Genomic DNA, 14,591 nt, shown 5'->3' on the forward strand with positions numbered 1-14,591 from the left:
AAGTAATTCTAATTTTCACAGAAATTTATAAATGATAGAATTTAAAATACCGTCATTTAAATTTTCATCAGTTGCATTTTCTATATATTGTTTTGATATATGTATATAGAATTTAGTAAATGACAGGAATTACAAATTTTATTAATCGAGTAACTGATGAAATTTGTTTAAGAATTTCTTTAAGAAGAAGCAATCTTAATTGAAGTTTATATATACTAGTGAGCTTCTCAAACACTATGGTAGACAATTAGACACCTTGTAATGGTTTGAGTACCAAAAACAATATCTTCAAAACTCCTCCAATGCGCTTGAATGTGTAAATTTGGTAATATAGGCAATTTCAAAATGACGAAATTTTAAATAATGGAATGTAAAGTTATAGAAACTGTAAAATTTTTGTTTGGATAACCAATTAAACATGAAGAAATTCAAATACAATGCAGGTGGTGGTGGTGGTGGAGGTGGATGGTGGCAAAGACAATGAAAGCGTGTGGAGGCAGCAGCGGCTTTATGTTTAGCAACTTTTTGGTCACACTTTGAATATTGCAACATAGTAATAAATTGATTTTAAATCCATTTTAATGCCTCATTTCCACAGCAAAGTTGAATGGGTTTTGATGTTTTTGTTAAAATTAATCGGGTATATTTAATATTTCAATCTTTTAAGGTTATTATTTTGTTCAGTACGTGCGCATACCAATTCGATCATATAGATTAATTTCAGTACAAGCCTCTGCAGTTTCTAATTATTGGTTGTGGTGTTTGTAATTTGGTTTCTTAATTTCTTATTTGTTGTGGTTAATTTAGAGGCATCTATTGCATATGCATAAGGCAATGCAATGACATTTAAAAATGCAAAGATTGTTGTAGAGTCCCAAGATGAGAATAAGATGCAGTACTGTAAGATTTAATTGAGATGGTGGTGGTGGTGGTGGGTGTGTCTTTTTTCTTAAAATCTCAAATGTCTTAGAATTTGAAAATGACACTTATTTAGGTGGAATTTAAAGTCAGAATTTATAACTCTCAAATTTCATAATTTTTCCCGCGTAGAATTCTAAGATTTTTTTGTTAATGAGACCAAACAAGGAAATTGAAGATTTTCATTTCTCAAATTCTAACTTTTAATGAAATACCCGGTTCAATTTCTCTATTCAAACGCATTGTAAAAGACTAAAAGTCCATCTCAATTTACTTTTTTTGACCTTATTTCTCCGTATTTGAATTTACTATTACGTGATTTATTGATAGAAAAATACAAGAAATGGTGTTGGGAAAGAGTGCAAACAAGAAAAAGAAAAAAATTGTTAAGTACATATATGTAAATAGGGAAAATTAATTAAATGAAGTGGTGCAGTGCAAGATGAAAGGGCATACTTTAGTGGTTGACCTGGTGCTTAGTTGAGCCATGAATGTGCTTCACAGACAAAAGCTAGCAAATAGCTGAGACTAAGAAATCAAAACCCAACCCAACCCACCCTTTTCATTTTTTAATAAATTACTTATAAATTCAGTTTTTGAAAGATTTTTAAATTGAAACACAGTCAAATAAAAAATTAAGTTAAAGTCCAATCTATTTTGCATGCGCGAGCCTGGATGCTGAAAACAAGTTATCGAGCGCTCGGTAGCATGCCAAGATCTCAACGAATGCAGTTGCACCTTGCATTTGCATACTTTTTAGGTTGCAGATGCATATGAGGTTGCATATGTGCTTGTAGATGCATCTGTCAAGCGCTCAACAAAATTTTGCTGAGTGTTCGGTAGAAATTTTTGAGCGTTTGGTGGATAGTTTGAGCTTATACTTAATTTTTGGACTGACTGAAATTTAAGTTGAATTTCTTTCTCCTTTTAGATTTTTAATTAAAGCACTCTGATTTTTTGCTTCACCTTTGCCACCACAAACAGCACCCACACACACCACACCCCCCACCCACCACCCACCACCCACCACCCACATGCCTATTGGTTAGTTTCGTTGTTTGTATATATAACTTAGCTTCTGATCTCTGCCTTTCCGACCATTACTTTTTTTTTTTTTGTCTGAATTCCGACCATTACTTTAATAATAACAACAATCATATTATTGTTAATAAATGCATGATTATTATTATATTAGCCCTGTTATTTTAATGGCTTATAAATATTAAATAATAAATGTATCCCAGCAAACTCTCATGCCGTACACGTGACCCACACTTTCAATGATCAAGTGGTAGGCCACACCTTGATTTGGGCCCTCACCAATCACCCCCCAAAAGAAGCTTAGCTTTTGTCATTCCAACATCAGGAGAAAAAAAAAATTTCTCGCATTCTTTGAAGAAATTTCTGTCATATTGTTTCTGTATACAGTATACCATACAATTACTTTTTGACCTTTAAATATTGGTGGGTTCATTTTTTTACGACTAAATATAAATTCAATTATTAAATATGATTATATGTCATAGGGCACTACACTAAAAACATAATTTCTTATTTAAGTGTAAGATCTATATTTCATATTAACAAAGTGATAATATATTATGTCAAATATTTGACAATGCATGCTTAACAAACACTAAACAGTATAATGCATGTGCTAAGCAAATGGAGTTGATGGGGTTTGCTTATTCATCCAGGACCATTTAATTTGGCAAAGTATTTATCTCTAAAATGATGGACTGATGTGGGCAGTAGGTAAGATAGGTCCATCACAAGGGTCGTTTAAAGTATTGGACGGCTGAGATTGATGGATATGTCGCTCCTCATCCTTGTGTAAGGTCCCAATCAGTTTTTTTTTTTCTTTTCTTTTCTGTAATTCACTTTTTCTCTGGGGAGTGGGGACAAGGATGGTTGCTGAAAAAGAAAAATAAAAGCAAACTGAGAATGAATGATAGAATCAAAAAGCAAAGGCTATCATTCTTTCATTCTTTGGCAGTGGTCATGCAAGGGACTATTCCCACCATATGCAATGTGGATAAGCTAATGTAAGCAAGCAAGTACTGAAAAACTCGATGTTCTTTTATCGTTTCTATTGAACACACACTCTTATCCGAACCAACCCAACACTAGCTTCACCGTCAAACGAGTCACAAAAAAGAAAGCCAAGCTTTGCTTCCCATCACTTTTTTTGTTTTGTTTTTTTTCTTCTCTTTCAAAGTTTCAATCACTTGTTCAATTGCACAGTCAGATCCCACTTTGATGATCAGTTTGCTTTTGCCATCTAGCTAGCAGCTAGACATATGGAATACCAACAAAGAAGGCAGATAGATTTCTCTTATAATTATAAGATACAGATATTGGAGTCGGCTGCTTTATAACGCAATCACGGGGGGGTGACAAATCATCAAGCCAAAGGTCCCATTCCCAACTATATACAGGTAAGAGCAAAATCAATAATGCAACTCAGCAGAGCTCATAGAGCAACTAAAAGCTAGTTTTACTCGTATCAAATGGTGATTCATTTTGATTAGGCTTTCCTTTGTACCTGAGATCATCAGGACCATCCATCTCATCAACCAATGAGAGTTGGGATATTTCAATATTTCAGTTCACATGGTATGCAAATTGGATTGGAATCCCATAGATGGAGAAGGAAGCTCCTCTAAGTGTAATCATACAAGCACTTTCCACACATCATTAATGGGTCTCACTGTCGACTGATCATTCCACATCCAGGGAAAAAAAAAAAAAAAAACAAGGAAAGAGAGACAGTCCCACCAAGTATATGGTACATGGTCCATGCATATTTTGGCATTTATTACCCATCTCACATTTGCTAACAATAACAATAATAAATTCAACAGTCAGGTGCTACAACAACACATCTGAAAGAAACAAACACTTGGAAAAAGAGAAATTGAGATGTATCAGTCTAGGCATTTAGATCTCACCAGCTACAGCTTAAAACTAAACTACCATTTGGAATCAAAGTACAGACTAAGCTCTCTTCCTTTACTACTCTACCGGTGGCACGGGAGAGAAACATGGAAATTTCACCTTTTCGGGCATCCACTTACACCTATCTCCATTTCCTCAACAACAGATAAACAATGTGGTTCACTTGATGATGGATAAAATATCGATCTCTAATCAGCTCGAAAACCCTCCCTTTGCCTCTGGCAGCCTTTGTTTTTGATCAAATGAATATGGAAGCAAAAACAAACAGGAAATTTAGAAGTGTACCAATACAACATTGGATAATCCAATACCTCGCAGAAACATTAATCCTCAGCATCAGCACCCCTCCTCTGAGTTCTCTGCAAGAACCAATACAAAGAAAAAATGTGGTCTACAATGCTCCTTTGAATGCCATTGCAACCGCGGGACCTGATTGCCATTGCAATAGCCCAGCTCAAGACCAGAAGTTGTTTTACTCATCTTTGTTTAACAGCCACTGCAGGAACCACTCGCGGATTATATAAAAGTCACCCGCAGAATACTTCCCTCTGGAAAAAGAGTGTATAACTTGCTTGGGTGCCACTAGAAGAAAATTGAAACAACTTCTTCTAATTGCAAAGTCTACAGGATATCAACAAACTTCGGAACATCATCCCTTCGGCCCTCAAGGGATCGATACATATATAGTACATCAACAAACTGACCCATCTCCTCCACTCCATCACTCTTCATCACTTCCACCACCATGCGAGGCAGTGATCTCGCAATCTCCTGACAACCTTCGCGAGTTAAACGACATGAAGACATCCAGAAGAATCGCATATTGTAATAGTGATGCAAACCAGATTGCAATGCTGCATCCCCAAATGGGCAGTCCCTGATTTCAAGCTTCTGCAAATTAGGGCAGCCCTCAAGCACATATTTTAGCCCCATGTCACTGTCCCCAGCAAAGGCAAGAGAGAGAGTTCGAACCAATTTCCCATATTTTCCAAAATAACTGAAAGCTTGATCAGTCAGTAAACCAGACACAGAAAGGCGGGTGAGCTTCTTACAGTTCATAACTATTGCTCCAAAACCCTCATCCATGGACTCACCAGTAACATGATCCGGCCGGTGGCGTCCCATTATACAGAGACGAAACACCACAAGATCTGGGCAGTTCTTTGACATGGCTATCACAGCTGCATTTGTCATACCTTGGCAGAAATATAAAATATATTGCAGTTTTCTACAGCCCTCAGAAATTGCTTGGAGACCCACCTCAGAAACAGGACCCTCAACATCCTCTTGAGCATTAACTGGGAAAACCCGAAGCTCACGAAGTTCCTTGCAAGTTGCAGCTACTGCCTTAAGTCCTTCATCGCATACTGAATCAAGTACCTGCATGAAGATACCAAAAGTGAGCTTCAAAAGCCAAATTTCTTCATAGTGTTACAAATGAGGACACAGAAGGCATACCCAGAAAGTCTGGAGTTTGTGGCATTGGCATATGACTGATTTAAGTTGGTCAGCATTGATATTCGCATAACTAAAATTCAGAGAGGTGAGATTGGCACAGACAGGGTAAATAGCAGGTAAGTACTCCAGCAAGATGTCCCTGAAGCCAGAAAGACAAACTAGGGATTTGCAAGCAGAAAAAGCGGAGACATAATCCAGTTCTTCATCCCCCTGAGCCATGCCCTCTGATGTATTGAATGAGCCTGTTCCTAAGTGTGTGAGTTGCGGAGCTCGAATCATCAGGCGGTATAGCTGCCCAATTGAGACGTTGCGGTTCAACCTGAGTTTCTTTAAGAAAGGTGATCTAGCCACCAGCTTCTCCAATGCATCAAAATTTATGAGGCATTCAACACAATCAAACATCAGGGATTCGAGACAAGTTTGGCTCTCGGGAAAACAACATATCCAATCCACATCGTCGTCCATAACCTCAGATTCAATCAGATCAAACACTCTCAGCTGTCTGAAAAAATACACATTATTAACCTCATCATTGGATTCACCATTGCAAATTCACATTATTTAAATCACCTCATTCACATTCAAACAACACCCAGAAAAGAAAAAAGCATTACTTTGGAGGTTCACGTCATTAATATCCAAACGAAACACCAAAACCATTATAGATCTAAAAAACATGAATCAGATCCAAACAAAACCCATTAAAGGCTTAAAGCTTCGAGCTTTCAATTCAAAACTCAATACCCATTTCACGGATCTAATCAACCACTGTACAAACTAAACAAAACCCCATGAATTTGATCTGAAGCTAATATAGGGATTAGCAAAGTACCTGCACTTACTAGCGACCACAGCAAGCCCACTAGTCCCGAACCCATCACAGCAAACCAGAACAAGCTCCTTAAACCCAGGAAACGACTCGGCCAAGAGAGCGAGATCGTCGTCAGTGACGGACATGCGCTTGAGGTAGACCTTCTCGAGCCAAGGGTAAGCCTTGGCCATGGCGGAGACCCAGGGCGAGAAGTGAGCCCCCCAATGAGCCGGCATGAGGTTGAAGTCGGCAAACCGGGGCTTGCCCTTGATGGACACGGCCCGGACTCGGGTAAACCTGGCCGTGGCCCGGCGCGGGGAGACCGCGTAGCAGTTGCCCATGAAGAGCTCGGATCGGGTGAGGGCCTCCGCACGGTACCACGACTTGCAGACCAATGAGGCGGCGTTGCGGTCGCGGCGGGAGGTAAGGAAGCAGAGCACGTTTTCGAGAACATTCTCGAGGACTTGGTCCGGGTAGGGGAGGGTATAGTCGACGATGATGGAGCTCCCGCCCGACCCAGATGACCCGGAGCAGTTTCGGGTCTTGTTGGAGGTGATCGGACCGTCGCCGAGATCCAACGGCGGCGATCGGTCGTCGTCCTCGGACATTTGGGATGATGAGGATGAGGGGATTGAAGGGTCCTCTCCCATATGCGCCTTTTCTCACTCTCTCTCTCTCTCTCTCTCTCTCTCTCAGACTCTGTTGCTGATGATGATCTGCTGCAAATGGGTTTTTGATCAAATAGAAATATCAAAGATGGAATCTTTTTCTCTGTTGGTTAATGGGTTTTTTTAATTCAGATCATGTTATGGGCTCTGGTAGAGTGAAATTGGATTTGGGGGGTTTTGATTAGAGAGAGAGAGAGAGAGAGAGGTGGGTGATATGCAGAGTGAGGAGATGAGATGTGGGTTGGGATTATTTTAATTGGTTCACAAGGGGGATAGTGAACAGTAGAGGCTGGCTCTGCTGTTTGTGTCTCTCAGTGTCTCTCAGCATTGGGATTCTCCATGCCCTCTCTCCCTTCTTACACTCACACACACAGACTCTCTCTCTCTCTCTGTCATCTGCAATATCCAATGGCTGTCCACACTTCTCCTCCATTATTTGGGGGTCTTCCCCTTTACAAACCTTGTCTTTTTTTACCTTTTTTTATTTATATATTAATATATTATCAACTTCTTCTTTTCCCTTTCTTTTATTTTTCCCTTCAGTTTTCTCTTCTTCTTTTTTCTTACCATTTCTTCACTAATTGTTATTTACATCCTTTCTTACATAAGTTTCGGTTATGCAATCCAATAAAAATTGAAATTTTCTACAATGCGACATGTCATGTAGACAATGGAAATCGATTATTAATGTATAAATTTTTTATTATTAAATATGTTTGTATAACATGCGATGTTTATATTGTAAATATTCTCATAAAAAATAAAAAATAAAAATAAATAACGAATAAGATGTAGAAGGAATGCAAATTGATCACAGCACTAATAAGCTCATGTTTGAACTCTCGTCCTCTTCTCCTTTCCTTTCACTGTAGTAAAGCTATATTGATAACATGTGATGATAATTGTTGTTTTTCTGAGTATTATTTTTTCAACAAAACCAAATTTAAACATATAAAAGTTGGTTTGAAATATGTTTAGCCATTGATAACAATCAATAATTATAAATTAATTCGAAGATCTTATAACAAAAACTAACTATATATGACTCATTGCCATATATTTTTTTTGAAATAAACTTTATTGTAAAGAGGTTAAACCTTAAAATAGTACAACAAGGAGTGAAGAAATGTCATCCATAAATAAGTCAAGAAACAAAATGGCATATATCGTACATGACAAAAGGAATCCATTGAATACAATCACAAAAGGCAAGCCCCATATATGAAAGTGATTAAACAAAAACACATGCTTAACAAGAAGATTGCATGATCTAATTACAATCACAAAGGACAAGTCCCATACATGAAAGTTAGGATACTTAGCAAGGAGTAGTGCGTGGATTTCAATCTTACATAGAGTTAGATGGCAAAGTTTATTTCCAGAGCCAATAAATAAAAATTAGTTAAGCTGGTTCAGAAAAACAAAATTCATATATGTTGCTATAATTTAGTGTGAAGACATTGTGAGATGTTTTCTTTATATATTGCTAATCGAAATATTGATCTCTTATTACTATAAAAAAAATAAAAAATATATTAATCTCTTAACTGAATGTAGGGTTCACTAATTAACTCTTTTTAACGAGGAAAAAAAAAATACTTATCTTGATTTTTCTTTTGATGAGAAGATATTTACCTTCATTTGTTTGGTGAGGATATTTTTACCTTCATTTCTTTTCGGTACAAATATTTACCTTCATTTCATTAACACACAAAAAAAAAAAAAAAAGAGCTTTTGTCTCTACCTTTGTCTCAAAGGAAAGTGAAAGCACGGCCCAATGAAAAAATGAGGAGTAAATAGTTGTTTTTTACTGGAGTCTCGAGCAGACAGTGTTTGGCGTTATATGCACTCGGCAGTATATTCGCGTCAGAACAACTTCCAATTTTCTTTTATTTTCTTTTTTCCCAGCAGCAAAATAAATAAATGAAACAAATGAAAAACAAAAATATATATAAAAAAAGAGTAGATGCACTCTTTTTCTTTCCAAGTTTGAAGTAGTGTTGCTTTTGCTTAGTTACCATCATTTGTCCTTTTTTGCTCAGATCTCAACATCTTATCAGTCTTTAATTTTTTTTTTTTTTAGCGAAAAAGTTGAGTTGCTTGGTGATTGTTAGAGTTTCACTTCTAATCATACATGGGAAGAGATTTGACTACAGTTACTTTTTTGGTTAAATTTGGCATCTGATTGCTTTGTTGGCAATCACCCTTTGAAGTTAAAAAGGTAACTGCAGAAAACAGAATTACATTACAAAAGCCTTTTCTTTTGGGGGGTAAAGATAGTTCTCTACTTCTCTGTACTCTAGCAATTAGCAAAAGAAAAAGATAGTGTGCTGTTATTAGCCTAATTGGTGTTCACTAAAAAAATATAAAAATATTCCTAATTGGTAAGTTGAAGTTTTGGCTTTTGTGAATTTTTGGCTATCATTTGATTCATTTCAGCTTACCTTGTTCAACTTTCCTGCCTTTAAGGCTCTAACTAGTGATCTTATTTTTGGAAGCATGTTTCTATTAAACAATAATGTTCGAACCAACACTATCAATTACAACAATCGTAACATTTTTGTTAGATTAAGTTACTTAATATAGTCTAACATGTTTGTATTGGACAAGTTTCGCCTCCTAGAGAATGACAACAGTGTCCAGTCGAATAAATAGAAGCAAACTATTAAGAGGTCAAAGAGACACAAATATGGTTTTAGTTAAAGAGTCTTCAACAATCAGATTAACATAGTTTTGAAAAAGCGTAATGGAGAAAATCGGATAAGAGTACTAGGTTATTAGGGTTAATTAGTATGCGTGAATGCGTACCTTATTTAGTGACTGATAAATTACGTACGTTATAAGAGATCAAGTGAAGTGTCATTGGCACGAAGGTCTTCAATCATAAGAAGATTTTTAATCTAAAGTGGTAGAAAGATCCCTAGAAGTGTTGAAAACTCAAGGTATGGAGAGTGTTGGGTTTTTAGGGTTAGTATGCACATTGGAGTGCGTCCTTGTTGAGGACTTAGGCTCATTTGAAGAAGCATTGAATTCATCATTGACTTCTTTTAAGCAAACTAGCAAAGTACAACATAAGCAATCCATTGATAGTGTGACACTATAATAAATTAATAACTCTTCAATAATCAGAGCATAATTGATAATTTAACTAAAACTCATCGATGTAGACGATCCTGATCTGAGGCATGGTTTCCATGCCCACAAGGCAATCACTAACAAGTAAATCTCTTGAGAAATGTTATTAAGAGTATCACATGCACAGGATGGTTTTACCTTATGCACTTAAAAACCTACAAGGACAACAATTTAGCTCGACTAGGTCTTCCAATCTCTTTTTTTCTTTTTTCTTTTTTCTTTTTTATGATGTTGATGTAGAAACATGTACAAATTTACACTCATCTCTAGAGATAAGATTTTCCAAATCTCTTTTCTTATGATGTTGATATAAGCATGTTCAAATTTCTTATGGGGCCATCTAGACAATGGTTGTATTAGTACAAGAGGAGTGTGTTTGAAGATCGATGTCTCAGATAGGAGGCTAGCTCAAATCCAATGTCAAATGCAATAAAGATATGCAATAGATTCTATGGATATGCTGATAATTTTATTACCATTTACAGTTGACAAAAGGGAGGAACAAGTTTGTCATATTATAATGAAAATGATAAGTCGCGGCATAATCTTGAAATTTGCATGTGTTTGTTAAGAAAATTTTTGAGAATACCCATATGCTTAGGCAGCCAAATTTGACTTTTGTACGGTTAAATCAAGTTAGGTACTAGTAAGCATGACTTCTTGGTTCGAATCAATTGATCATAGGAAGAAAAGTTTGAAAATTTAGTTGCTAGTTGCACGTACTTCTTCTCTGAAAAATGGAGTTTAAAACCTTTTCCCCTAACTATCAATGAGGATTAGGTTAAAGTGGTATTAGTCTCCATCGAATAGGTTTTTTTTTTTTTTTTTTAATTATCAACTAGTGTTCATGAGATTTTAACCTAAGACACAAATGGGAGTATGGGACTGGTGTCACTACTATACTTAATGATCATTAGCCACTTAGAATAGGTTTGAAGATCAACACGAGAACTTGATACTTATTAGTGGTTTATTTGGGAAGATATCGACCATTTTTTTCCTTATGAGTTTTTTTGGTAAAATAACCCATGTATATAAGCTCATTAGAAAACTAATAATTTTCTAAAAATGTAAAAAATTAACATATTTTGGATTTGAAATAAATAAGATGAAGCCAATATGTGAGTTCATATCTCCATCTCAAACTTCATGATCTTGACTCAATCTTAATTATGGCACAACTTTGATATAGCCCCAAACATGTTAATTTCAAATAAATAAATAAACGATTTTTTCAAAGAAAATTAACATGTTTAATTCGTCTTGTCCCGCACAATATGTTTAACATGCTTATAACTATGCAAGGTTATAAAACAAATTTTTTATAAGCCAATATGTTTAACATGTTTAACATGTTTAACATGTTTATAACTATGCAAGGTTACAATTTTTTAATATTGGGCAACACTTCACATTCTCACACGCCCCACACGTGTGGTGTCACTTTAAGCCAAACACGCTAACAACTCATACTTAAATTGGGTAATGTAGAGCACGTGTGGCCACTTGGCCTAACACACGTGGGTAAACTTGGCCCTAATATTATGAAGAAATATAGGTATCCATCTCAAAACCAATTAACAATAAGTTGAGTAATCCAAAAACTTTATAAACTACTATACAATGTTATAATTTTTCAATGTAAGACAACACTCCACATTCCTACACTATATTACTAAGAAAAATAGAAAAAGCAAACATAATGGCAAAGGAATTTCGCCTCCCAATGCTAGAGTATTCAAATTTGAATAAATCAACCTGTCATGTGGTAAACAAATTTGGTGACCAATTGGTACTCAAATTCGAATCTATAAAAGTTTTATTTCCAAAATTAAATTTATTATGACAAAAACGATGCATGCATGTGGTGATTGTACTCATTGTTCCTAATGGCAATACAAGAGCCTCATCAATTCTCAGCCAGACAGTACATTATATCTAGCTCAATCGATCTTTAGAACAAAAGGAATCTAAAAAAATATAAAACAAATTGAAAAAAGAAAAATGAAGAACAAGAAAACAATCATTTGTGAATTGTGATTCCTATGCCTCCTTAATTAGCTTTGTGAATTTACCATTTTCCATTGAAAACAAAGTTTAGAAAGAGAAGTAGCATCTTTCTTTTTCTCTCATGCATCACAAGTAGTTGTCCGGAAGATCTATATAGGGCCCCCCAAGTGGCACAATATTAATATATGTTCGATCACCCCTCTTCAGTTGTTTATTCAATTTCAGTGCCTGTATTTTGTGACATCTATTTTAAATAGGAGCCCATCATTTTTTTTTTTGATGGAGAAATTCATACAATTTTGCACCTTAAAAAAATGAAGGATGATGCTAATTGCTAAAAGACAAGAAGAGGCAACCAGTAAACAGCCCATGTGGGGAAGGCACTACAGACACTGCTGCAAAACCAAGTTCAGATTAAAACACACATGTGATTTTTGCATTATATGTGAATTCCACCTTTAGGTATTAACAAAAAAAAAAAAGGTATTGAAATTAAGGGCTGAACTTGGGCTCTTCTTTTTGGGTTTTTTGTTTTTAGCCAAAATGTAGGTCCTAATATATTGTTATGTTTCCTTTTGGTTGACTTTGAGTGTTATTTTCATTGGCTTGGGTAATTAATTTGGGCCGATCCAAACCGGCTAAACAAGCCTAAACCAACCCAACTTAATTTAGTTCAATTGGGTTGGTTCTATATTTTTCATTTGTTGAGTTTAGGGTGCTCACCAACTAGTGATTAATCTAATGATTAGTGATATAATCTCATGTTCGAATTTCAAAGAAAAAAAAAAAAACTTATATAACGACCAACTCGATTCATGCTAGTGCTCATTGACCATGCATGCATGCATGTCATCTGGGAAGCATTCTTTCATAATTCCAATAATATATTCGAATGGGCAGCTCATTTAATTCATCTGGTCTATCAAAAAAGACGATCGATCATTCGATCAGCTGTCTCCTTTTGGTTTAACTTCTTCGGATGTACTTGAATATTTACACAGATGGAGCAGAAGTTGTGCTAATCAGACCAGAATGGCATTGCTTTAAATTACACTTTTGGCGTAGGCTTGGCTTTTTAGCCATGGCTATATATAGCTAGCTAGTAGATGACAGCACTTTTGACGAGAATGTCATATATAGAGAAGCTAATGAAGAAAAAGCTTCTACTGTGGATTAATTTGGTCCGCATTCGATGTGATCAGTATCGCCAAAAGTTTGTAGACGGACAAGGCAGCTAGCTAGCTTTCCACTTTTAATTGAAATACCGTGGAAAGTAGAAAGGCCCAAGTTGCATGCATGGCTACAATATATCAAAAAATCCCAAATGTTGTTTGCATATATGATATATCCTCCTTCATAAGTTTTGAAGAAAATGCATGCATGCATGCATGCATGCCACATCTGACCACATTAATTAATAAGAATTTAATTGGTTATTCTATTTTATTTAAGGTTTAATAGTGAAACTCAAAAACACATTTAATTTCTAGAAGACAACTTAGATATGAGATATAAAAAATAAAAATAAAAATGCTCTCTATCTTCTCCAATATACCTTCTTCACTGACTTACTCCTTTATTATTCTCATTTTGCAGAGTAAATTCATGATCGAAACCGTTCATTTTTTAGATCATTCTATAAAGATCACCTCTGTAAAAAAAATAAACCAAATCGAATACCGTTTAGTTATGTAACTGTAATCAAATAAACAGACGGTTTTGGTAACAGTTTAATTTACTGTTTATTTATTTGATCACAATTACATGACCAAATGATTTCTGATTTAATTTATTTTTTTTGCATAGATGATCTTCAAAGAATGATTTAAAAAATGAACAATTCCGATTATGAAAATACATTACGGAATGAGAATAATAAAGGAAAAAGTCGGTAAAAAAGGTAGATTGAAGAATGTGGTTATTCTTTTCTAAAAAGGAAAATGTGGTTATATTGTCAATATAAAAAGAAAAATCAGATCCCAAAAAATAAACCAAGGGTTTAATATATTAAGCTAAGTGTGTTATTCTTTTCTCTCTCTCTTTTTTGCAAGGGGTTTAATTAAGTGTGATGTTAATAGAATAAATAGTTAATGATATTATTTTACACATTATTATAGTTATAATCTTGTGGTTGTAGCCTAGCTTGTTGGGATGCTAGCGGCCAATTGTCTGAATGACAACGGCGTTTAGTTACGGTTCCAAACATGGTTTGTTCAAATACGAGGGTAATAAAAGTAGGAGAACAATGACAATTAGATTTTAATTTTCGTACAACGTATCTTGATTTGTGCTTTTTTGCTACGATTTAGCGACACATGAAGTATAGATAAAAGGTTTTTTTTTTTTTTTGTGAGATTTAGGGGGAGGGGGAATCGAACTTGGATGTAAAGAGGCAAATTCTACAATCCTTCCAACTGAGCTGCTCATCAATTGCAAGCACAAATAAAAGGTTGATCGAGACATTTTTCTTCGACACCTGAACTCTTTTGAGTTTTGATAGGGCAGGGGAGATTTTGCCATTTTGATGTTGTTGTCATTTGTGTTGTTCCCCTTCCAATTTTAGGTGTCGTTTTTCCGTCTTTTGAGTTTTGATAGGGTGGGGGAGATTTTGTTGTTTTGATGTTGTTGTCATT

General features: G+C 35.5%; 1 protein-coding gene across 1 annotated transcript; it reads right to left on the minus strand.

Annotated features, from left to right (window-relative positions):
- Nucleotides 1–3,702: 3,702 nt before the first annotated feature.
- Nucleotides 3,703–7,217, minus strand: AFB5 (auxin F-box protein 5). Its single transcript, XM_086249978.1, has 3 exons — nt 6,167–7,217; nt 5,335–5,836; nt 3,703–5,256 (listed from the first exon to the last, which is right to left on the minus strand). The coding sequence occupies exons 1-3, from the start codon at nt 6,793–6,795 to the stop codon at nt 4,498–4,500; spliced, it is 1,890 nt and encodes a 629-aa protein (XP_086106104.1). The 5' UTR covers nt 6,796–7,217; the 3' UTR covers nt 3,703–4,497.
- Nucleotides 7,218–14,591: the final 7,374 nt, after the last annotated feature.

Source organism: Dryas octopetala, chromosome 7, assembly GCF_963921425.1.
Source record: "Dryas octopetala chromosome 7, drDryOcto1.1, whole genome shotgun sequence".
Classification (NCBI taxonomy): Eukaryota; Viridiplantae; Streptophyta; class Magnoliopsida; order Rosales; family Rosaceae; genus Dryas; species Dryas octopetala.